Below are 21,336 nucleotides of genomic sequence, written 5' to 3'. Positions count from 1 at the left end.
CAATGAGTAGGTTAGACCTCATTAATCTTTTCTTCTTCTCAAATCAGTTAGTTGTTTTGGAAATGTCTTTCTCGTTATCCAAATAGCATTGGGTCTCTCTCTACGTTGAATATATATACATCGGAACAAATAATCGCACAGAAGTGACATCCATTGAGGATGTCAGATCAAGTAATATCTAAGTTGATACAGCAGAATAACTGTGACCAGTATGGAGGTATTGCGATCAGAATCAAACGTCCTAATTTGTAGCTAGCTTAGCAGCTAATTCAACGAATTCTAGTATTCATATCTAGTATATTTTGCACGACTAAGAGGGCAGCTTATCGTTTACCACTTAAGAGTGAGCCTTTAAAATTAGCGACGTCTGTGGGTATGATTCTTGTTCTCTGGTTTACGAGTATGGCATTTGCAACGACGATGCCCTTGAGGCTAGCACTGGCTCGGTGTCAGCAATGCACAATTCTATACCCTTTAGTAGATGACCCCAAATTTCATCAACCACAATGAGTAACCAATGAGGAATTTGAGAATGTATATGTATAGTTCTAGCAGATGCAGACTGGCTTATTCTTCACCTTCTGCGCGTTAGTCCCGGCCGAGCAGGCGACTGGGCAGGGCTTTGACGTAGGCAGACTTAACCCGTTGGCCGGAGTATGCTTCAGCTTATGAGCATATTTTGTTTACTCCATATTATAGGACATACTATCTGTGAGATCCTGTGGGATAGTCTATGTAACTCTACTTCCATATAGTTTGATTATTCACTTTCGTGTAATATATATCACCGTTTCCATCTGGTCAAGTTCATTCGTAGATAACCCATAAAACCTGTGGGATAGACTACAACCCGATGATAGATATCAAGGCTTAGGATTAATGTATCTTACATAGTGGTGGTATAATATGTAAATAAAATTTTATTTTCTAAGTGATACTGCATGGCCTCGGGTATCTCCGCGTACGGGAGGCTACACTAAGAAGCCGGGCATAAAAACGGGAGCTCTACAAACTGAACTGCAGGGATGAAGACAACCTGGATGAAGATGGAAAATATAAGATCGGATTATATACCAAGTCACTGTGAGTTCGTCATTTTGGAGAAAGCGATTTATTTTCTTAATTTTGATTATAATGCCGGCTGTGAAATCGTGAAGCAACAAATAGGTTGTGTAGTGTAATGGCTATCACTCTGGTTTCTGATACCAGCAATCCCGGTTCGATCCCGGGCACGACCTTTTCTTTTTTCTCTTTTTATTTTTGGCAAGACTTCTTTTAACCTATTTAAATGTTGGATTTCAAGTTACTAATCTAGTTATTGTGCTTGGTAAGTTCAAGGCATCGTAGTATCAACGCCTATGCAGAAATGTGCATATCATTAATATAATTATACGAAGTCACAGCATGCTCGCCCTAATAATAAATGAGGGGTGTTCCTTCAATTTCTATCATATAGAACACCATAAAGTATAAAGGAAAAGTCGAGGTATGAGATAATTCAAAACCAAGAGCATCAGGTCTCACGCCGAGTATTCCACCTGCTCACTCTTCGCATCAGCCATTTCCATCACCTCATCAGAATCTGCAAACGCCTTGTCACCGAATGCAACAGCAATCTCCTCTAGAGAATGATGTGCTGTCTCGACATAGTAAAAGTGAACGAGGATGGCCGAACTGAGACAAAATCCTGCGATCACCAGGTAGAAATAACCGTGGATACCAGAGAAAGCGTCGGGAGAGACCATCCCAATGATGAAGTTGAAGATCCAGTTGCTAGTCGTGGCCAAGGCCATGCCTTTACTCCGGCCCCGGAGTGGGAAGATCTCTGCAGGAAGAAGCCATGGCATTGGACCCCAGGTGAATCCGTAGATGATATTGTAAAGCATAACGAAAGCATACTGGCCGTTCGCTTTGACTTGGACATCCACGTTAATTTCGGTGAAGACGCAGACAATGGCCAGTAGTACGGCCATACCGAGACCTATAGTTGGATCGTTAACTTTCAGTCGCTAATCAACTTGATTGTCCCCTTGAACTGACCTCCAAGAATGAGCAAAGGCTTTCGGCCCCACCTATCTGCCAACCACCAGGTAACAACTGTGGCAGCGGTGTAGGGAAGAGCATTCGCGGCAGTGAAGAGCAGAGATTTGCGATTATCATAGCCAGCGGAGGAGAGGGTGCTCGGGAGGTAGAAGGAGATGATGTTGATTCCGTTGATCTGTGCGAACATCTGCACCGTGATTCCAACAATGGTTCGTTTACGATATCGGGTGAACATTTCCTACAAAATGGCGATCCAGGGTTAATGATCCACGATATTAACAAGTCACAAGTAGGGGAGCCTTACCTTCCAACTGGACTTCCCAAGGTTGTTCTCATAGATAACCGCTTCTTGAATTTCAAGGAACGTCCGCTGAACATGCTCCGCTTCCGTATTACCATCAGAGTGTAGATCTGCAATCGTTTGCAAGCTTTCATCCACGAAACCATTCAACGCCAACCACCGAGGGGTTTCTGGTAGGAAGAAGGACATGCCAAACAAGACAAAAGAGAACACAATCTGGATGATAAAGGGCCCCTGCCATGAAATATGATGTGGCAGCAAGAAGTTAAATCCATAGTCTACCCAGCAAGAAATCATATATCCGGCGATCAAACAGGTATACTCTATACCGACCATCAAACCTCGACGATGAGGGGCAGCAATCTCTGTTTGAATGATAGGCACAGTCATGGAGAGAAAGCCCACGCCCAGTCCTTGGATGGTGCGGCCTGCAATGAAGGCTCCAAAACCAGGTGCAAACATCTGGATAAACGAGCTGAAGAAGTAGATGAAAGCGCCGAGGCGGACACATTTCTTTCGGCCAATTATGTCACCGAGACGACCTGCTATGAGTGCTCCTACCGCCGCTGCTGCTTGCAAACATGCAACCGATATGCCTGTAATCGAGGGATCGACCCCACTTGTCGTCCCATCGGCCCCTCCATAGTTTTTGAAGAAGCGAGCTATAAAAACCTCGTTGACCAGCAGGCCGGACATGATACCTATTAAGTCAGCAGCTAAAGCGACAATATATTCGAGGATGTCATACCAGAGTTATAACCGAAAAGAGCATCTCCCAAGCTGCCAAAGGCACATGTTGCATATAGTAAAGGTGTGCCTTTGAAGGGATACCTGGCCGAGACCTTCTTAGGTTTGAGTTTCCTCTCCAGCCAGGTCTGTTGTTCCTCAACTTGCGCGGCGACAGCGAGGGAACGCTCCCTGAGGGTCCCACTGGGAGCCGGCTCGGAAGATTTCGTGATGGTCATAGTGCTGAAGAGCAATTGACCAACGATAACAAGGATACAAACCACTTGTGGATTTGATCAAAAGATATTTTGTGACAACATCGATAGCTGGCCGGGCAATTGGTTTACATTTATACCCCAGACACGTGGAGAAGAGAAATTTTCTCCAGGATAACGGGGAAATGGATACTGAGGTACATCATGGGGTCACCAGCTCGGTGGTTTACCGAATATGTTTTTATGGCTCGGGATTGCTATTGGACAAGGAGGTACCTAGTCGGCCTTGGTTTCTGGGCATTCATCCCGGGAAAAGTCGCGCTACTATCATTTAGAGCTACACATAAATTTTTGACACTTCAATTTTATGGGTTGAACGGTTCCGGGAGTATAAGGTGGAGCCCTCTCGGTTCCGGTGGCGAATATCAGGTCCTCTAACATTTGAGTGTCCCGGTTCCTGTCCCGGTTCCTGTCCCGGGATTTGAATTCGGGATATGTGGGGAATACCGAACAGAATATAATAGACACATAGAGCCGATGATCCGCCGGATAACTCTCAATATATTGTATATAGGATCCGTAAACTCAAGTTTTATATAATGTAGCTAGGTAAAATCTCCACATTCATAATATTTAAAGCTCAATAGAATCCCAGAAGCTTTGTCCATTCAAACCAAAAAGAAAACCGCAAACATGACCGTCACAGAAGCTGCCCAGGTAGTCCCAGCCCTAGTCCGTGACCCAAACGTATGGGTTGATATTGCACCTGCTTACTCTAAAAACTTATCTAGACTACCAATCAGGCCTTTGTACTGCATCCCGGCGGCACATTTACATTCGAAGAACGCAGCATACCCACACTCCAGTCAGACCGAGATGTCATAGTCCGAGTCATGGCCACAGGTCTCTGTGGTTCAGATGTGAGTGAAATGCCTTCGGTTCCAATCCCACGTTATTTTCCCATATCTATTTCCTCAATGCAATTAAATCTAACAAAATCCTCGCCATACAGGTCCACTACTGGCAACACGGCCGGATAGGCCCATATGTCGTCGAAGGCCCAATAACCCTAGGTCACGAGTCAACAGGAGTGGTAGTAGAGAGCGGAAGCGGAGTCCAAGGCCTAGCCGTTGGAGACCGTGTCGCCCTCGAACCTGGCATCGCCTGTAACACCTGCAATCATTGTCGCAACGGCCGCTACAACCTGTGTAAGGCGATGCGATTCGCCGCAACACCTCCTTACGACGGAACACTCGCTACCTACTATCGCTTACCTGCAGAATGCTGTTTCAAGCTCCCACCCCACATCTCCATGCGCGACGGCACCCTGATCGAACCTCTGAGTGTAGCTGTGCACAGCTGTCGCTTGGCAGGTTTCATGCAGGATAAATCAGTGATTATATTCGGAGCTGGGCCGGTCGGATTGCTCTGCTGTGCTGTTGCGCGGGCCTTTGGTGCGTCAACGGTAGTCGCTGTGGACGTTGTCCCGGCTCGGCTTGCTTCTGCGGTGAAATATGGTGCTACGCACACATATCAAATGAGCGATGAGACGGCGGATAAGAATGCGGTGGATTTGTTGGCGGCTGCTGGTTTGGATGGTGCTGATGTTGCTCTGGATGCCACTGGGGCTGAGCCTTGTCTGAACTGTGGTATCCTTGCCCTCGCGCAGGGTGGGACTTTCATTCAAGTGGGTTTGGGGAAACCGAACCTGTCGGTTCCGGTTGGTCAGATCTGTGATAAAGAGATTGTTTTCAAGGGAAGCTTTCGGTACGGGCCTGGAGACTTTAAACTGGCCATTGGATTGCTGGACTCGCGCCGGATCAGGCTGGATGGTCTCGTCACTCATGAATTTCCTTTCGGTCAGGCTGAGGACGCTTTCAAAAATGTCGCTGGTCGTGGTGGGATTAAGAGTGTGATATATGGCCCGGATGTCGATGAGGAAGAGGCAAGAGCAAGTTTAGTATAGCTCCTGCCTTTGTGACTTTAAATTATTGATAAAAAGAAGATTGAACATGCTACTACCAGGATGAACGTGGATGCTCTCTTCATCTCTTTATGTTTGTAGTGATTTTTAGATAGACCGCCGACTATCCTCCAACTCCATTCCATGTCATATCCCATAACCAATACAACCCGCCTTCAACACTATCCTGGTGGTTGTTTTCTAAAGGTTCTCGGGACAGACCAGGCATACTCCAATCGTATTCTGCTGGCTGCCAGACTTCATGTGTCTGTATGCCTGGCTCAACAAACTCACGAAATTGAAGGTTCTCTCCGCCAGTAGGAATGCCGGAGCGATCCCCTGGACCCAATGCTGGAAAATATATTTGCGTTAGCAAGTTCCATCATTTTCGCTTCCTCGTATGAATGTAATCTCACCATATTGGACAGATGTTAAGCTATTATTCAGGCGATCAGCCCTACTGAGGTCGGGTAGACGCTGATCTCGAGCAAAAGGATTGCGAGAATCCCATGCTGCATCGAGCGGCATCCGAAGTGTATCCTCAACAGAAATCAATGACGGATCCGCCAGGTTCTGCAAAGGCTGGTGACCCATCACCTGGCTTGTACCGGTAATTGGAGCAAGCATGGCAGCTGATTCCCGACGGAGGAGCATGATAACAACATTCTTCAGCACAGCCGTGCTTTGTTTCGACAGTGCAAATCGTCTTCCGAGCAGATCTTGTAGACGAAGAATGCGAGTAATTGTGCGTTTTACTTCCTGCGCGGTATCAGAAAGAGGCTCGGAAAGAGCCATCACAGCCAACACAATTGCGGCGTTGAATAGGTTGATGGCAAGAAATGCACCGAGATGGCTGTCAGTGGCGAGCTGGGCCAGAGCTGGCATTTCTGTCACCCTCGATGTTCTTGTTGCGGCATTCATCCATAGATCGGGGCTTGTGGTCTGGGTATTGGGAAATGTGGAGTCGGAAGGTAAGTTTGACTGCGCCACGGAGGGACCGGTGTTCGGATGGTACATGATGTTATCTGTTCTGCTTCCTTCCGGTGATTGCTTGTTCACGGTATAGAGATGATCAACCTGCCGTGCTAACAAAGGTCGATGCAGTACAATGAGAACATTGTCGTAAGTCAATTGCAACGACAGAGACTGCAGGGCGTGTGCTCTCGAGCTCGGCCTATCATCGGGATCGAAGTCCCGATTAAGATCCAAAGCTAAATGGCTCGGTAGGCAGGATCGCCATTTCTGGAGGTTTTCGGTGGCGTGTCTAACTAGTGCAAAATATGTGTCGCCGTTGAGCTCTTCGGACGTCCGTAGAGTACGTGAGCCGAAAACGGTCTTGAGGGCAGGCGATGCAATCAAGTAAAGATGGTTCAACTCCCGTTGGTAGGTTGAGTAGCATATGGGACTAGCCTGACCGGAAGCTGGAGCAACAAACTTCGGGTTCTCGAACACATCCGTTGGCATGTCAAGATTGCAATCTTTGTCGTTGATGCCCAGTGGACGGCCATAGGTAATTGAGGCGAACCTATCCCATGTGTAGATCGTCCACCACACTCTTTTTCTTTCCTCGATATTTTCAAAATCCCCCCGTCCAAGTCCCCGGTGCATTCCTAAAGACTGAGACATCTTTATCGTCGCGCCTAATAAGGAAAATGAGAGATTTGGACGGCCGTGATAGACATGATGCGATCCTAAGAGAATGCACGTCTGGGCGGAGGTGATTGAGGGTTGGTCCATCAATTCCACTACATTGGACTCAACCAGTCCCAACAAGTCTGCGCTCAATTTCTCCATATAATCGTTGTTGTCGGCCGGATCAGTGCAACTCTTTTGAGATCGATACCATGACGACATTGCAAGCATCATGGCTAACAGCACGAGAAATGGTCTTTGCGAGGGGTATGCATAACCATCCGCGATGGAAAGGAGGCTCTTTCTGAATTTTGGTTCGTACACGGCGAGAGAAAACCAGTGTATGGCATCAAAATAATCCTCTAACAGACTGTATACAAGCTCCATAGGAGGGAACGGCTGCCTCAAAATGGAAGATATCGGAATGCGTTGGCCAGTTGCTGAATTTGCCAAGGAACCACCGCTGCTGGCCTGGTAGCCAGGTATGGCGGACGTGATTTGTTCATCAATATTATGGCTGCCAAGTTGACAGATTCTGCGAGCAATTCCTATGGCGGATTCGGCTTCACCGCAGTCGAGAGACGAAGGCATATTCCGATCTCCAGCGGGGAAGTCGGCATCATTGCTGGTAGGGCGGCCATTTATCAATCTACTCTGATCGGGGCTTCTTTCACCGCGACCAGGGCCATTTTCATCTGGCGACTTTTCGGTATTAGTCACCGGAGTAGCCACTGGAGAGCGATTTGATTGATTTCGGTCAGTGCGCGGGTTTCTTCTGGAACCCAGGCGCCTAATATCTCATGTAAGTAGCAGAACAAATTTAAAGCCTCCCGCTGTATGGCTTACTTCGGCAGAGTGGCCCTCCGCGGTTGCGTCGTTGGAAGTGGTCGACAATCAACCTTGGCTCGGATACAGACCGAGCAAGGTCGAACAGGATCACACTACGGGCAAGTTGGATTCAGTATATTTCACTAGGTCCTAGCCAGAGGGGTTTTACCCGAGATTTATGGCGACGACATCTTTCGCAGGCGCTCCGAACTCTGGTTGGCAATGGCGACCGGACGTAACTGCTCTCGACAGATTCATTAAAATCCCCAGTCATGATGAGGTATCGGAAGGTGAAAGGATATCGGCAGAAATAAGATTTCGGGAACCAATTTTGCGGTAGCGCTCCAGGGCTGGTCACGCGTTTGAATTTATCTCTCCTTTAGGGCTGTCTAAACTTGGAATATACTGGTAGATGCCATTGGCGTAGTCAATCTAGCCTTGCATATCTTATTGACCCAATTCGTTAGAACTCTAATAGAACATCGTCAACGGTATATTTGACATGGGCTCGGGTGTCTTTCGAGGTCGTAGGGCATTCGGGGCCCACGGGTGGGTGACCCCTGGGCCCGGGCCCCGGGGCTAAACCCGCACTAAGCACGTGGACTCGGGGCCCGGGGTGGTTAGGTATTTCCGTGCGGATATACATAGTAGGCTTCGAAGCTAAAATTTAGACTCGTTATTTTAATTTGATATTATTGCTTTAGGGCGTATTAAGAAATATCAAGAAAAAGAAATCCTTGAGAAAAAGAAAATACAAAAAAGAAGAGGTCGTGCCCGGGATCGAACCGGGATTGCTGGTATCAGAAACCAGAGTGATAGCCATTACACTACACAACCTGATTTGTTGAAAGCAGGCTCCATAATGTGCATTATAAACCAAAAGATAATAAATAATCATAACCTCTATACTGGCTAGCGCATTAGCAGTACTCTTCCGGTCTCTGGTAGATATATTTCATTTTTCCTCTCATTCCTTTCTTCCCTTATTTCTCTTTTTCTCTTTTTCTCTTTGATTCTTTCTATACTCCCAAGTACTAACTATGGTATTTCCATGTTGATCAAAAATGGGCGTTATGGGCAGAACCAGGCTCGTAAATGTCAACTTGATGACGAAGGAATCCGCCACCATCCCTATAATGTTATGCCATAAACACTAAGAGATGCTGGATGAAATAGAAAGTCAGCCCTGGAGAGCTAGAAGGATTGACATGGCTTGGGTCCCAACCAATGACATGCCACTAGATACTGCCGTAGCCCTGTCGCGCATATGCAGACCAATACACACTCCTAGAGACAATTTCTGTTGACCGCTATGATCTAGAACCCGCCTGGTTCACCTGTATCTCACATCCATGCTGCATATATAATTCCCTCTAGTTCCACAGCTCTAATATCAGAGATCTTTCACGCTATTCCTTCTATTATACATTGTTTCTACTCGTTTGTATCTGTCGTGGGTCATGTTTGTAATATCACTGCCCTGGTATAGTTAGAGCTTCTTTTCGATCGCTCGTGATCCTACTATTGAAGAAGAAACTCTAGCTATTCCGTGACAGTGGCATTGCAAACGTGGCTGCTCGTGGTAATATATATAATGGGGGTAGAAACAATGTGTATCAGAAAGGATGAGATGGAAGATCTCTGACGTGGCAAGTCGGTACAGCCTGCTCACTAATTGACGAATTGAAATCCTGATGCCAACAACTGAGCTACTGGTGCCATTTGACGGCCAAGTAACCACTAGACAGATCTACGAACATCAAGAAAATGTCGGATCAACAGGTTACATAGAGACCGCTGAAGTAACCGTAAAAGCAGCTGAACTTCTGATGAATCATGGGCTAAAGCATATTGATGCAATTGATTAGAACCTATACATCAACCAGCTATTTCGTGGTCATTGAATATGGGAAGAGACAGGCAACCGAAACAGGCCCCGGGATTACTATAAGATACTTGCCAACAATTAACAAATGTCGATAGACTCACTAAGTCTCACTCTATTGAATTTGCAAGCAATGCGTCCTTGGGGTGACACAAAGATCACAGCCCCGAGGGCTTTGCAAGTTATATGGTGGACCAATTGACTAAAGGTTCCAAAATGGAAAAAAGACACTTCGACTATCAAAGACAAATTACTTGCCCAATTGGAAAGATTGAAAAGCCTTCAACAAAAAGTATAGGTAAGCCTAACCCTAAAATCTAGGATTTACCAGGTTCGGAATAGAGGCTTCCTGGGATACTATACTGTGTTATCTGGAGCTGTGGCTCATGATACATATTTTAGAGCCCGTTTTCAACAAATCAGGTTGTGTAGTGTAATGGCTATCACTCTGGTTTCTGATACCAGCAATCCCGGTTCGATCCCGGGCACGACCTCTTCTTTTTTATTTTTTTTTTCGTATTTTTCCCATTTTATATGGACATCTTAACCGAGGCCCAATCAGCTCTAGCGTGGAAAAAAGACCAACACATAAATACGGCCGGGTCTCCCGCGTCTTTACTCTTTTTCTTTTTCTTTTCTATCAACTTCACGGGGCTCCACTTTGTGGCTTGCTGAGGCTTATCCGATGGCTTCGGCCTTTATGGGTTTTCTTCCGTTCCCGGCCCTGGAGAGTATAGAAAGGCGTTCCTCTTTATACAACACGTTTTAGCTATGCTAGGGTATCTTTCGGGATACCCTATGGGCGCTAGCTGTGGAGAGGACGTCACATACCTTTTTCAATCACCTTATGTGATTTAGTAATTTGAATATAATGTTACTTCATATAATCATCACGATCTTTCAGACATTCGTAAATTAATAATTATAGGCAGCGTCCATGTAGGGATTACAACTGATTATACCTGAAATTCAGTGCACATAAAGCGCACTATTTGGTGAACAGTTCAAAGTTATGAATGGTTTAATTTAAGCCACATTAAAGTCTCTTTGTAAAAGTGGTACATAAAGCAATCAAGGCTGCATAAGTGGCCAATTCTTGTAATCTGTCTTGAAAACACTGACATAAATTGAAGACCGTAGACAATGGGAATAAACAATGGGAATCTCATGTACAAGCTCAGTATGTACTATGCTATAAAAAAAAAAAACACCGGACCAAAGTCCTATGCCAGTCAAGGATATCTTGAAAGAAGTAAAAAAAGAAAAGGCTGATGATGCACAATGCTGCATGGGACATCGACAAATCTGGAATAGAAGCGTCAGGAGAAGCAGAAAACGCCAATGTCCATAAATTCATTCCCCGAATACGGTATACCGGCTCTCCCATAGCACACCAAACACCGACAAAACCAACACGACATAATCCCATGGCCGACAAAATCAAATGCAACGGAAGAAAATAATCCCAACACGTAGTCGAAAGTCACCGGGTATCTTAAGCCACAGACACACGTGCATTGAAAGAGTAAGGTTGACCTCGAGTGAAATCAGAGCACACCACCTGGAAGATTGATTTGTCCTTGTCGGCCGCCATCGAAGCCAGCACTGTTAGGTGCTGATGCACCAGGCCCCGGAGTACCTGAAGGGTTGTCCATGTGGATCTTCCGCAACATGAACATTGGCTTTCGTCCTTCCTTTTCTAGCTGCTTGAACAAGAGAAGGGGCTTCTCCTGTAATTCCAGGCAACGCTCTTGATCTCCATAAACGATATAAAGCGCGTAGTTCTTCCAGTCAGAATTGATGTTGTATTTCTTAAGAGCAGCTGGTAGGACCTTGTAGCAGGGGTCTTCCCAAGAGACTCGGAATGACTTGAAGATCTCCACGCTATTTGGATTCTCGCCGCCGCCTCCGCCTCCACCGCCCCGTGAGTCAGACCTATCGAGTCGTGGGTCAAGACGTGACGCAGTGGATGGTGTCTCGGCGCGGGACGATGGAAGCTGACTCGGGGTGAGTCGGTCTCCTCTAGAATGTATTGTCGGGGTCTGTTCGGAATAGTCATAGGCTGTGTTGCGGTTCGCGCTAGAGAGTGGTTGGGTATATGATCGTGGATTGAGGGTCTGGGGATGACCGTGGTGGTGGTGAGGGGATGTCGGCGAAGGAATTCCAGGTGATAGTTGTGATCCTCCATTCATTGAGGCCGTCAAATGGGATGAGGCAGCCAAGGCAGCGGCTGACGGATTAAGGTTGTCGTGATGAGAGCGTGCATCATAGCTCGTAGGTGGAGGGTGGGTTGGCGAATTGTTTTTGGGTGTGTTACCATTAGGATGAATGCGCTTGGAGAAAGCCCGCGCAATTTTCGACCCAGAAGAAAGTTCGACTGTGGGTTGAGGAGTTGATGTGAGAGTAGCCGTGCTGTCGTGCCAGTTTTCTGAAGATTGCCCACCAGAAGAGGGCGGAGGCAATGGGTGTGACCGATCTTTTACTATTTTGATCACTGGTAGAATTTCTTCGCGCAATCGCCGGTAATCGTCTGTGATTCGGCGCAGCTCCGTTTCAACCAACATGAGCTTTTCGTCTCGAACTTGGATCGATTTGATTAAACGTGCGAGATCTTCTTGTGTCGCAGTTTCATTCATACTCTGGTCCGCCGCTGCAAGCATGGGTTAGAAGTGAGGTTTTATCGGGAGGTCTGAGAACATACAAAGTGGAATATAATGGTCTGCATCGAGGGGAACATCTTGCTTGACTTTGATTTCATACACGCTTTTCAAAATCGTCAGTCGATGCCCCACACTGTTGATGCCCATCTCCTTCAACTCCTCATGCTTCAGGGCAATCAAAGCTTCACCGACAATTGCATTTTCTGGGTGATAGATTATGGTTAGTAAAGAGCGCGACTAAATATGCCCGAACAACTCTGCTTACCTCGGAATGTACCGTGATATTGAAGCAATCCAAGCGATGTCAAAAATTCCTTGCATTCATCGACTCCCCAGTCCGTGATGAGTGTTCGCGGTGAGCGAGGACCATCGATCGGATGTCCGAATTTGGTCGGGGTGTGTTCTGATGAATGAATATCGGAGTCCGTAGGAGAAGATTCCGAGTCGATGTGAAGGTGCGGCGAAGTTATCACACTGCGCTCATATTCATCGTCCGCATCTGAATCGGCGTGGTAGGAGGTATGGAGAGACATGGCGGAGGATCTTTGGCGGCAAGACAATGTTCACCGAAAGTAGAGATGAATGGTATGAGGGGTTCACAGGCGCCACCGCCAGATTGAAGGTACTAGGTCCAGCAAAGACAAACGAAATGAGTATCGGAGGTAATGCGCCGAATGCTCTATTTTATCAAGCGCGGGTAGAACGAGGGGACGTCAAGACTCGAAGGTTTCAAGGTGAACATGGACGGATTCGTGATATCTTCAAGCAGATGGGGTGTTGTACTGTGTCTCTCGTGTTTTGGACCAAATATGTTCTCGATAGTCCTTTCCGAGGAGGGATGTTGTTGAGTGCGAAGACGCGGCAATCAACAAGAGCAAAGCGGGGAAGGTTGGCGGTTCAGGGCCACGGCGGGATAGGGGCGTTGGAAGAAAGTAAGACCGGTCAAAGCGAGTGATACGTCTCTGTTCACTGAAGCCAAACGTAAACTGACGTCTGGGAGCAATCTTAAAGCAAAGATCAAGATTAGGCGAAGAGGACGCTGGTCTGATGAGAATGGGGTTCACGTGACTGGGTCTGGACTCATAACGGTGGAACCTGTCGAAGTATATCCAACTACGTCAACTTTGTCTTTTCTCTTTTTCCTAAATATGTTTTCCGTCGAGTTTGAAAATTGTGTCTAAGCAGGATATATTTCTACAGACTCAATATCTATGGGGATGATTGAATTGAACTTCTTCCCCACCTCACCTTCATCAAAATGATGCCAAGCACCTACAAACTTGGAGCCAATCATTATGGCTTAGCAGCTCCCTCCGCAGTCCTCCCTTTACTCCAACCAGGCACCCATTGATCTTCAATAATGCTAAGCTGAGCTTTTTGGGTGCGCTTAAAATACCCATCTTCGATGTGGTCCTCCATTCCAACATCCTTGAAACCCTCCTTGGAAACTGATTTGGGCGTGATCATCAGTGAGTGGCCTGTGATCGGGTATATCAGTTAGTATGAATTCATAATCCAAATGATGGGGAGTATTTACCATTGATTGTCCTATCGGTTGCAAGCTTCATCATGCACATTGCAACATCTTCTGGGGGCGCAAACTCGACACCTTTGGCCATGAGCTCGGCCTCATAAGCGGCGGATCGAATGGCACTTTTGATATAGCTATGCGCTGTTAGTGAGTGATCTTGAATTACCAAAGGAAAAATGCGTACCATGGAGCAACGTAGTTAATTCGAATACCCTGCTCGTGGGAGTTCCGACGGGCTGTTCGCATCAGACCTCTCAGCCCATATTTACTGCTGGTGTATTGCCAGTTGGCCTTGTGCGAGCAAGTATTAGCCTTCTATGATCCATACTTGTTGGCCCAATATGAAACTCACTGGCGAATCAATCCATGAAACCATACTGCCGGTGATAATAAAACAACGGTCCCGGTCTTCGGTATCGGGTTGCTTGCGGAAATAGTGGATGGCCAATTTCCATGTATACATTGTGCCAATCAAATTGACATTGACGATGTTGAGTTCCGGCTTGACAGGAGGCTCATTTATATCTATCAAAATGGGTCAGAAACGAGTTACTACTCCTGGAGTTATGGCATAGCATTGATATCTCACCATCCAAAGGCCACAGGTCGTCACCAGAGGCACGACTGATGCCAGCGTTGGCTATGACAATATCACAACTTTTTTGAGGAGAGTTGGCAATTGCCGCCTCATACATTTGTACTTGGTCATCCCAAGAAGTGATATTGCATTTCACGAACTGGGCATTGCTGCACAGGAGGAAAATATCAATATCCGGACAAAGAAATGGTTCTCAAGAATTGGTGAACGTACGGACTCAGCTCCTTGGCTATCTCCTGGCCTCGGATTTCGTCCAGATCCGCAATAGTAACAAATGCCCTATAATGAGCAGGCAATGTCAGTGGGGATAGTTTTGAATTTTCTCCCACACTACATACCCTTCTGCTGCAAAGGCGCGCACTGTGGCCTCGCCCATGCCATTGGCACCTATGACCGAGGTTAGAGAAATGATTAAAAATTTAAGGATACACTACACATACCACCGGTGATAATAACACTTTTACCCTTCAATACTGCCCGATTTGGTGGAATGGTGCAATCCACGGGGCCGGTGTACTCATATCGAGGTAGTTGGGGCATATTGATATCGATATTTGACCTCTAAAGATTTGTTTCTTGCTAGATGCGCAGAATGAGAACTGTCATATATTAATTTCGGACACACCATCCCCAAGTCTACGTCTTTTATCTCCAGTGTCGGGCTAATGTCCGTGGGGGTTTGCCCGGCACCCCCCGCGTTTCAACCGAAGAGCTTGATTCGGCTATCCGAAAAAAGTAAACCGACGAGAAATAATCCATGCCAGATGCTTTTTCACGAGGGCATCCGATCTGTGGAGATTAAATCATATAGACCTTGTGGGGCCTGGGGTACCTACTGCGTCATCGAGTTATGGAAGAGGCGGAGCTCCAGGTACGGGGAATGCAGTGTTTCGAAAAAGGGGATATTCAGAACCCCAGTGTGAATTGGTAGTCTATTCAAATGCAAGAGCGCCCGTAGACTTCGTATGTAAACCCATGAAATTTGATACCAGGCCGAAACAATCTGTACTCCTTAGAAAGAACCCGCCATGCATGATCGCATTTTGAAATGCTGCTTCCCAGCGCCCGGTGTCTGTCATTATTTCTTGTCGCCGTTAGGCGCGCTCGCCTTCCAAGTCGGCCACTTCTCGTATGATATCCTTCAATCCGCGAACGCCCTCGTCGACCACCGTCTCCGGAATGCGGATATCGATTTCTTCAATGTACTTCAGAGGGTCGTAAGGATGATCTTTGGCTTTGCCTTTTTTGATACCGTTGGTCTCTTTTGTTCCATTTGTATTTTCACCATTCGCGATCTTGGCCCCTAGTGCGGGGTGGGTTCGGCCCTCTGCTGAAGCGAGCACTGCTGCCATTACATCGTCGAAGGTCTCACAGCGGCCGGCGCGGAGGAGTTCTGTGGCGAGGGTGGTGACTTTGTCGGTCCAGCCCAAGCGGTGGAGGGAGCTGAGGAGGTTTTCCTGCAGATCTTCGAGTGCGCAGCTGGCGGATATCTTGACGAGGAGGTCGGATTCGAGGGCGTCGGGGGTGGAGGAAGCCCCGTTGGTGGAGGCGGAGGCGGAGGGGGCATTGCGGAGGGTAGGGTTCGGGTTTCGCACAACGCTTGAGCAAGATGTAAAGGCACGATATGAGCTTTTATGACAGAAGCTCTAGTTCTCGCGCACAAGAAAAGAGGTAACGCTTTGCGCAAAAGCGATGGTCGGAGAGGGCCCGCCCTTGATTTCAATGCGGGGTCGAAAGCGGATTAGAATTACATTGCATGTAGTGAACAATAAACATGCATAATGACCAGACAATTGAAGAATAGAAAATATGAAATAGGAGAGTAGATGAATAAGAAGACTCGCATTGACGACCAGATCGGACAATCGGCATTGTGGGTCCGAGCGGTGAATCGGCTCGCCTCTTTATTGATGCTCCTTGATTCTATTGAATTGATCTGATTTCCTCATACTCCTACTCTTCTCGTCTGATACAAAAGTATTCCCAATTTGGCTTTGCTAGGGTAACTATGACTATGTCCTAGTTGATATCCAGGAAGAGGATCCTGATATTCACTGACAGACCCAAAATTATTTATGCATCTTCAGCCTACAACTTAGTCTCCTATTTGGATTTGATCTCAAATGGACCAGGCGCAGGACTTGTTAGTGCCCAGGCAATGCCGTCGCTCATTACCTCGTCCCACCTCTTGCTGTCGGGCAGGTCCTTGTACCTCCTAAATCCATGAGGCACACCGGGGAAGACATGAACATTGGTGGGAATGCTGATGAAATATTTAGCTCTTGAACATCCCAGTTTTGAAGAATATGACAAACTCACCCATTCGCAGCAAGATGCTGTCCATAGAACAGACCCTCATCTCTCAATGGGTCATTTCCTGCGATTCCAAATGTAGTAGGAGGCAAGTCCTTGACCTCTTCCGCGGTGGCATTTCCGGGACTCATCCGTCGATCTCCAGCAGCATCTTTGGTATCGACAAGCCCAAGAAGTTCGGTGAACAATTGCATTCGAGTTACCGGCAAGACAGGCGCATTGGCACATTGCACATAGCTCGACAAATCAGGACTCTTGAGCATCTCCAGTCTCGGCGCATAGTGGTCCCATTGCACAACACAAGGAATCATGAGGACCTGTCCTGCAATTTTTGGGCAGGCCGCTAAGCGCTTATCTTCGCCGCGCAGCTGGGCCAGCGCTAATGACGCAGTCAACCATGCGCCAGCTGAAATACCACCCACAACAACCTGCTCGCTGATTCCGCCAATTTCGGAAATGTTCTCGTGCAGCCAGATGAATGCGTCTTCAACGTCGTTCCAAGCAGTGGGGTAGGGATATTCGGGGGTGTGTCGGTAGTTGATATTCAAGACCACGAATGGCGTACCCTTTTGGACACGCGAGGTGACAATCCGCGAGCAAATGGCGTCTTCAGAAGAAAGTGTTCCGAAAAGAAAACCTCCGCCGTGAAGATGGATGTAAACGGGCAGGCGCTCGGAGATTGGGATGCTGGCGGGGCGGTAGGTGCGTGCTTCGAGGGGCGTGCCGTCACGGGCTGTGATTGTGTGGTCGTGCAGCTGAACTCCGACACCGAGGCCGTCGATCATATCTTGAGCAGCAGTTGCCTCGCGGCCCTTGTTTAATAATGCCTTCAACTGTCCCACCGAGAGGTCCTTAGGGAGCTCAGGCAGCGTTGGCTCAAGGGCGACCCATTCGGCGCTGGGCGTACCATATTCAGTGAAGTCAGCCATTATTGTAGTGGCTAAAGGTAATTATTCTATTGCTAGAAGGAGAACAAGAAGAATAAGAAAGAAGTACAAAGAACGTCTTCGGGATTTAATGAACCCCGCTAAGTAAAAAGGTCGAGCCACTCATGGAGGGGTACTCAATGCACATGTGTACAATGTATGAAGTACATAGTCAATGCACATGTGTACAGCGTATGAAATACATAGCCAACTGAGAAACAGATCGCCAGCTCTACCCCACACATCACCTCGGCTCGGCTCCCGGTAACAGAATATCTCATTCGGTAAACCCCGCATGAAGATGGACTATTTAGGTATGCCGTGGACGAGAAAATATGCCGGTATAAGGGTAGATAGTATGCGCATCTGTGTACTTTTTAGATATAGTCAGTAATCTCAATTGAAACCAAATCACCAAACCGAAAACCATGGAGTCCGGCATTCCATCCGATCCCCCTTCACGTTCTTTAACTGGCAAAGTCGCCATCGTAACAGGTGCAGGCTGCCTGGGTGATGGAATCGGAAATGGACGCGCGATTTCAATCCTTCTCGCCAATGATGGCTGCGACGTAATCTGTGTCGACCTCAACTTGGAGTGGGCCAACAAGACTGTTGAAATCGTGAACTCGAAACCCGGTCGTGGACGAGCGCTTGCGATTCGTGCAGATGTCACATCTGAAGAAGACTGCCAAGCGGCGGTGCGCTTTACAGTTGAAAAGTTTGGACGACTGGATATTTTAGTCAACAATGTTGGAATTGGAGGTGCGGCCGGCACTGCGGTGGAAGTTGATATGGTGCAGTGGGCTAAGAGTATGGAGATCAATGTTGCCAGTATGGTCCAAATGGCCAAATATGCCATCCCAGAGATGAGCCGAAATGACGACGAAATCAAAGGAAGCATTGTGAACATGGGAAGTGTTGCTGGGTTGAAGGGCGGTACGCCTCATCTGCTTTACCCAACTGCCAAGGGTGCCATTGTCAACATGACCCGTGCTATGGCGGCCCATCACTCTCCCGATGGGATTCGTGTAAACTGTGTCTGTCCAGGGGTATGTTCATCACTTTCGTTGTATGGAACCAAGCTGATGATACTAGATGCTGTATACGCCAATGATGTATGGGAAGGGCATGAGTGAAGAGGCGCGTGAAGCCCGCCGGAAACGAAGCTTATTGGGGACCGAAGGAAATGGATGGGACTGTGCTGGAGCTGTTGTATTCCTTGCTGGACCTCATGCTCGGTGGATGACTGGTGTTATTCTACCAGTTGATGCGGGGACAACAGCTGCTGTGGGAATTGGTATGACGAAGAGCGCAAGTGTCAATGCCTAAAATTGCTTAAATTTGGAACTTTTCTCCTTTATAGATCCACATATCAGTTTTTTTTTCCTACCATGTCTTTCTATCCCCGGCTATACATAGAAAAGCTCTCTGTACGGTGAAGGCTTTTTGACGCTTTCGTATAACTATCAAAGAGTGATAATCCCGACATGTCTCCTCAGTGCTATTGTTCCTAATATTGTTCTAGCTACCACGCCCCGAAGAGATATAATCTAAAAAGAAAACATACAACATAGTTATAAAAGACGTATGAAAAGAGCACCGGAGTATTTTATTACATATAACATCCTTTATAACCATCTTGAGCCAGATAAACCAAATTATTCGATCTCCTATGTCGTTAAGAACAGAGGCCGCATAAGCGGCTGATTACTCTTGTTCATCCTAAACCCAAATCCTCAACGTTCAAAAAATTCAAAGATACAAATGAATTAAATTTCTCTTAATGAACTCATACAAGATCTGACACTAATGCAATCCGATCCTTAATCTTGCCCTCTCCCAGTTCTTTGAGAACTCTCGGGAAATCCTGTAACTTGCCCAATTCCACCTGAGGCTGAATGACTCCCTTTGCAATCAAGTCAAGGACCTCTACTAGATCTCGGTACTGACCACCATATGTGAAGATAATGCTTAACCTCTTCCGAATTCCGATCTTCATGTCAAATTCATTGACGAGATTGAGGGTGCCAACACACAGGATCTTACCACCAGGACGCACTGTTCAAGAAGGATATAGTGTTAGCAAAATATAGCTAAAAGGAAAGCCCAAAAGAACACCCAGAGAGGATATTTACCAATCTGTTGCGCATCCTGGCAAGTCTGATGACTGCCCACAAATTCCAGTACCGTATCAATCTTCCCCTGTAACCCACTTTCCTTGACAAAATCTTGCACCGACTTCCCAACTGGAACGATATCCTCTGATGGAACACCCAATTTCAGAGCAGCATCCAGCTTTTCTTGCCGCAGATCGGAAACAATGACCCTAGCACCGATAGAGCGCACAATCTGAAGCGCATTGAAGCCAAGCCCACCAAGGCCAAAAAGGAAAGTAGTTTCTTCTTTCTTGACCTCAGCGCGGCGGGTAATACCATGATAAGCTGTAGTGACAGCATCAGTAGCAACTGCAGCAACGGCTGGATCGACACCTATAACCGGAATTAGGTTTAGGCACTTGATGGTTTCATGGCGAGAAGCTTACCGTTAGGCAATGGGATCGCGGACCGAACATCGACCGCAACATACTCAGCATAGAAGCCGTCTTGACCAATCCCATGGTGCATTCCAGCCGGACATAGTTGTGCCAGATCCCTCGAGCATTCAGAACATGTGTCTAAGCCACATCCAGGGACAGAAAGGAGAGCCACTCGGTCTCCCTGGATTTCTGAATTAGTGCTATTTCAATATTTGCGAGCGATACTCCTACCAATTTGAATCTTTTATCTGTGACTCCTTCTCCTATCTGTATGATCTCTCCACATCCTTCATGGCCCTGGGAGAGAGGTTAACTTTGCTCTTGAATATATTGGGTCCACGAAGAGATTTTCATACAAGCGTATACTTCTCATTGAACTGAGGCCGGTCTTCAATGTCCAAAAGAGGTTGATCGCTGTGACACACTGTCATGAACAGGAAATATCAGAAAAGAAGGACTTGAAATTCTGAGTAGTATTTGAACTGGGTGGTACCTCCGGATGCCAGTAGCTTGACCAGAAACCCCGTGGCAGGAGTCGAGGGCATAGGAAGCTCTTCCCAAACCTAAGATAGAGTCAAAAACTTATTCTGTCAGATATAACGGCTACCATACTGGATTTGGGTTTCCTTTATGCTTTCTCCAGGCATGCATTGTGGATGGTATTTCTGTCATGCCCATTATTTCAGAATTGGTTACTGTAATTGGCGAAGAGATAATTGTTCAAAGAGAACCACGAATGTATTTGTAAATGAGGATAGATACCTGACTACTTATGCATGATATATCAGTCGAAGATCGAAAAGTGGCGTACAGAGACTACGTCCCAGAAAGGACAGCCGATGCCGGCCGGCCTGGCTTCCCCGCATGTTCACCATGTCAATGCTATGTCAGGACGGAGTTCAGTCTATTAATGATAGGACGGGGTGGGAATGAAGTAGAAAAGTATATTTTCCCATGCAATTCAGTGCAAAGCCAGCAGCTATATGATTGCCGGTAGATAAACCGTACCTATTCAGCAACAAATGCCCAAGAGATTGAAATAGTAGCAACGATATAAATTGGTCTATCAACACGACGGCGACTCATCGGCGACCTCAACATAGGAAGACAACCTTGGAAGTCACTTCCTTCCTCCATCCCATACTGAGTGTGCTATTTTCTATGAAACGGAACCGATTA

General features: G+C 46.9%; 8 protein-coding genes across 8 annotated transcripts; 2 read left to right on the top strand and 6 right to left on the bottom strand.

Annotated features, from left to right (window-relative positions):
• Positions 1 to 1,520: 1,520 nt before the first annotated feature.
• Positions 1,521 to 3,309, bottom strand: N7517_011485 (sugar porter family MFS transporter; the record flags this gene model as incomplete). Its single annotated transcript, XM_056729208.1, has 4 exons — positions 1,521 to 1,981; positions 2,041 to 2,281; positions 2,348 to 3,045; positions 3,093 to 3,309. 4 exons carry the CDS (start codon positions 3,307 to 3,309, stop codon positions 1,521 to 1,523), a joined length of 1,617 nt encoding a protein of 538 aa, XP_056575023.1.
• Positions 3,310 to 3,978: 669 nt separating this feature from the next.
• On the top strand, positions 3,979 to 5,251 carry N7517_011484 (NAD(P)-dependent alcohol dehydrogenase; the record flags this gene model as incomplete). Its single annotated transcript, XM_056729207.1, has 3 exons — positions 3,979 to 4,002; positions 4,077 to 4,205; positions 4,298 to 5,251. The coding sequence occupies 3 exons, from the start codon at positions 3,979 to 3,981 to the stop codon at positions 5,249 to 5,251; spliced, it is 1,107 nt and encodes a 368-aa protein (XP_056575022.1).
• A 121-nt stretch (positions 5,252 to 5,372) lies between these two features.
• On the bottom strand, positions 5,373 to 7,966 carry N7517_011483 (fungal specific transcription factor domain-containing protein; the record flags this gene model as incomplete). The annotated part of the gene is made up of 4 exons (XM_056729206.1): positions 5,373 to 5,599; positions 5,665 to 7,611; positions 7,727 to 7,821; positions 7,878 to 7,966. 4 exons carry the CDS (start codon positions 7,964 to 7,966, stop codon positions 5,373 to 5,375), a joined length of 2,358 nt encoding a protein of 785 aa, XP_056575021.1.
• Positions 7,967 to 11,140: 3,174 nt separating this feature from the next.
• N7517_011482 (adaptor protein STE50) lies at positions 11,141 to 12,786 on the bottom strand (the record flags this gene model as incomplete). Its single annotated transcript, XM_056729205.1, has 3 exons — positions 11,141 to 12,243; positions 12,295 to 12,456; positions 12,519 to 12,786. The coding sequence occupies 3 exons, from the start codon at positions 12,784 to 12,786 to the stop codon at positions 11,141 to 11,143; spliced, it is 1,533 nt and encodes a 510-aa protein (XP_056575020.1).
• Positions 12,787 to 13,546: 760 nt separating this feature from the next.
• On the bottom strand, positions 13,547 to 14,922 carry N7517_011481 (uncharacterized protein; the record flags this gene model as incomplete). Its single annotated transcript, XM_056729204.1, has 8 exons — positions 13,547 to 13,731; positions 13,791 to 13,918; positions 13,969 to 14,075; positions 14,137 to 14,309; positions 14,374 to 14,531; positions 14,596 to 14,661; positions 14,721 to 14,769; positions 14,823 to 14,922. The coding sequence occupies 8 exons, from the start codon at positions 14,920 to 14,922 to the stop codon at positions 13,547 to 13,549; spliced, it is 966 nt and encodes a 321-aa protein (XP_056575019.1).
• A 554-nt stretch (positions 14,923 to 15,476) lies between these two features.
• On the bottom strand, positions 15,477 to 17,624 carry N7517_011480 (alpha/beta hydrolase; the record flags this gene model as incomplete). The annotated part of the gene is made up of 3 exons (XM_056729203.1): positions 15,477 to 15,981; positions 16,568 to 16,645; positions 16,702 to 17,624. 3 exons carry the CDS (start codon positions 17,622 to 17,624, stop codon positions 15,477 to 15,479), a joined length of 1,506 nt encoding a protein of 501 aa, XP_056575018.1.
• Positions 17,625 to 18,049: 425 nt separating this feature from the next.
• N7517_011479 (SDR family NAD(P)-dependent oxidoreductase) lies at positions 18,050 to 18,950 on the top strand (the record flags this gene model as incomplete). Its single annotated transcript, XM_056729202.1, has 2 exons — positions 18,050 to 18,670; positions 18,717 to 18,950. 2 exons carry the CDS (start codon positions 18,050 to 18,052, stop codon positions 18,948 to 18,950), a joined length of 855 nt encoding a protein of 284 aa, XP_056575017.1.
• A 460-nt stretch (positions 18,951 to 19,410) lies between these two features.
• On the bottom strand, positions 19,411 to 20,808 carry N7517_011478 (zinc-binding dehydrogenase; the record flags this gene model as incomplete). The annotated part of the gene is made up of 7 exons (XM_056729201.1): positions 19,411 to 19,679; positions 19,757 to 20,110; positions 20,164 to 20,338; positions 20,389 to 20,454; positions 20,514 to 20,581; positions 20,651 to 20,720; positions 20,770 to 20,808. The coding sequence occupies 7 exons, from the start codon at positions 20,806 to 20,808 to the stop codon at positions 19,411 to 19,413; spliced, it is 1,041 nt and encodes a 346-aa protein (XP_056575016.1).
• Positions 20,809 to 21,336: the final 528 nt, after the last annotated feature.

This window comes from Penicillium concentricum (genome assembly GCF_028827145.1).
Source record: "Penicillium concentricum strain IBT 3081 chromosome Unknown utg000006l_segment0_segment0, whole genome shotgun sequence".
NCBI lineage: Eukaryota > Fungi > Ascomycota > Eurotiomycetes > Eurotiales > Aspergillaceae > Penicillium > Penicillium concentricum.
This window is presented reverse-complemented; position numbering and strand designations above follow the sequence as displayed.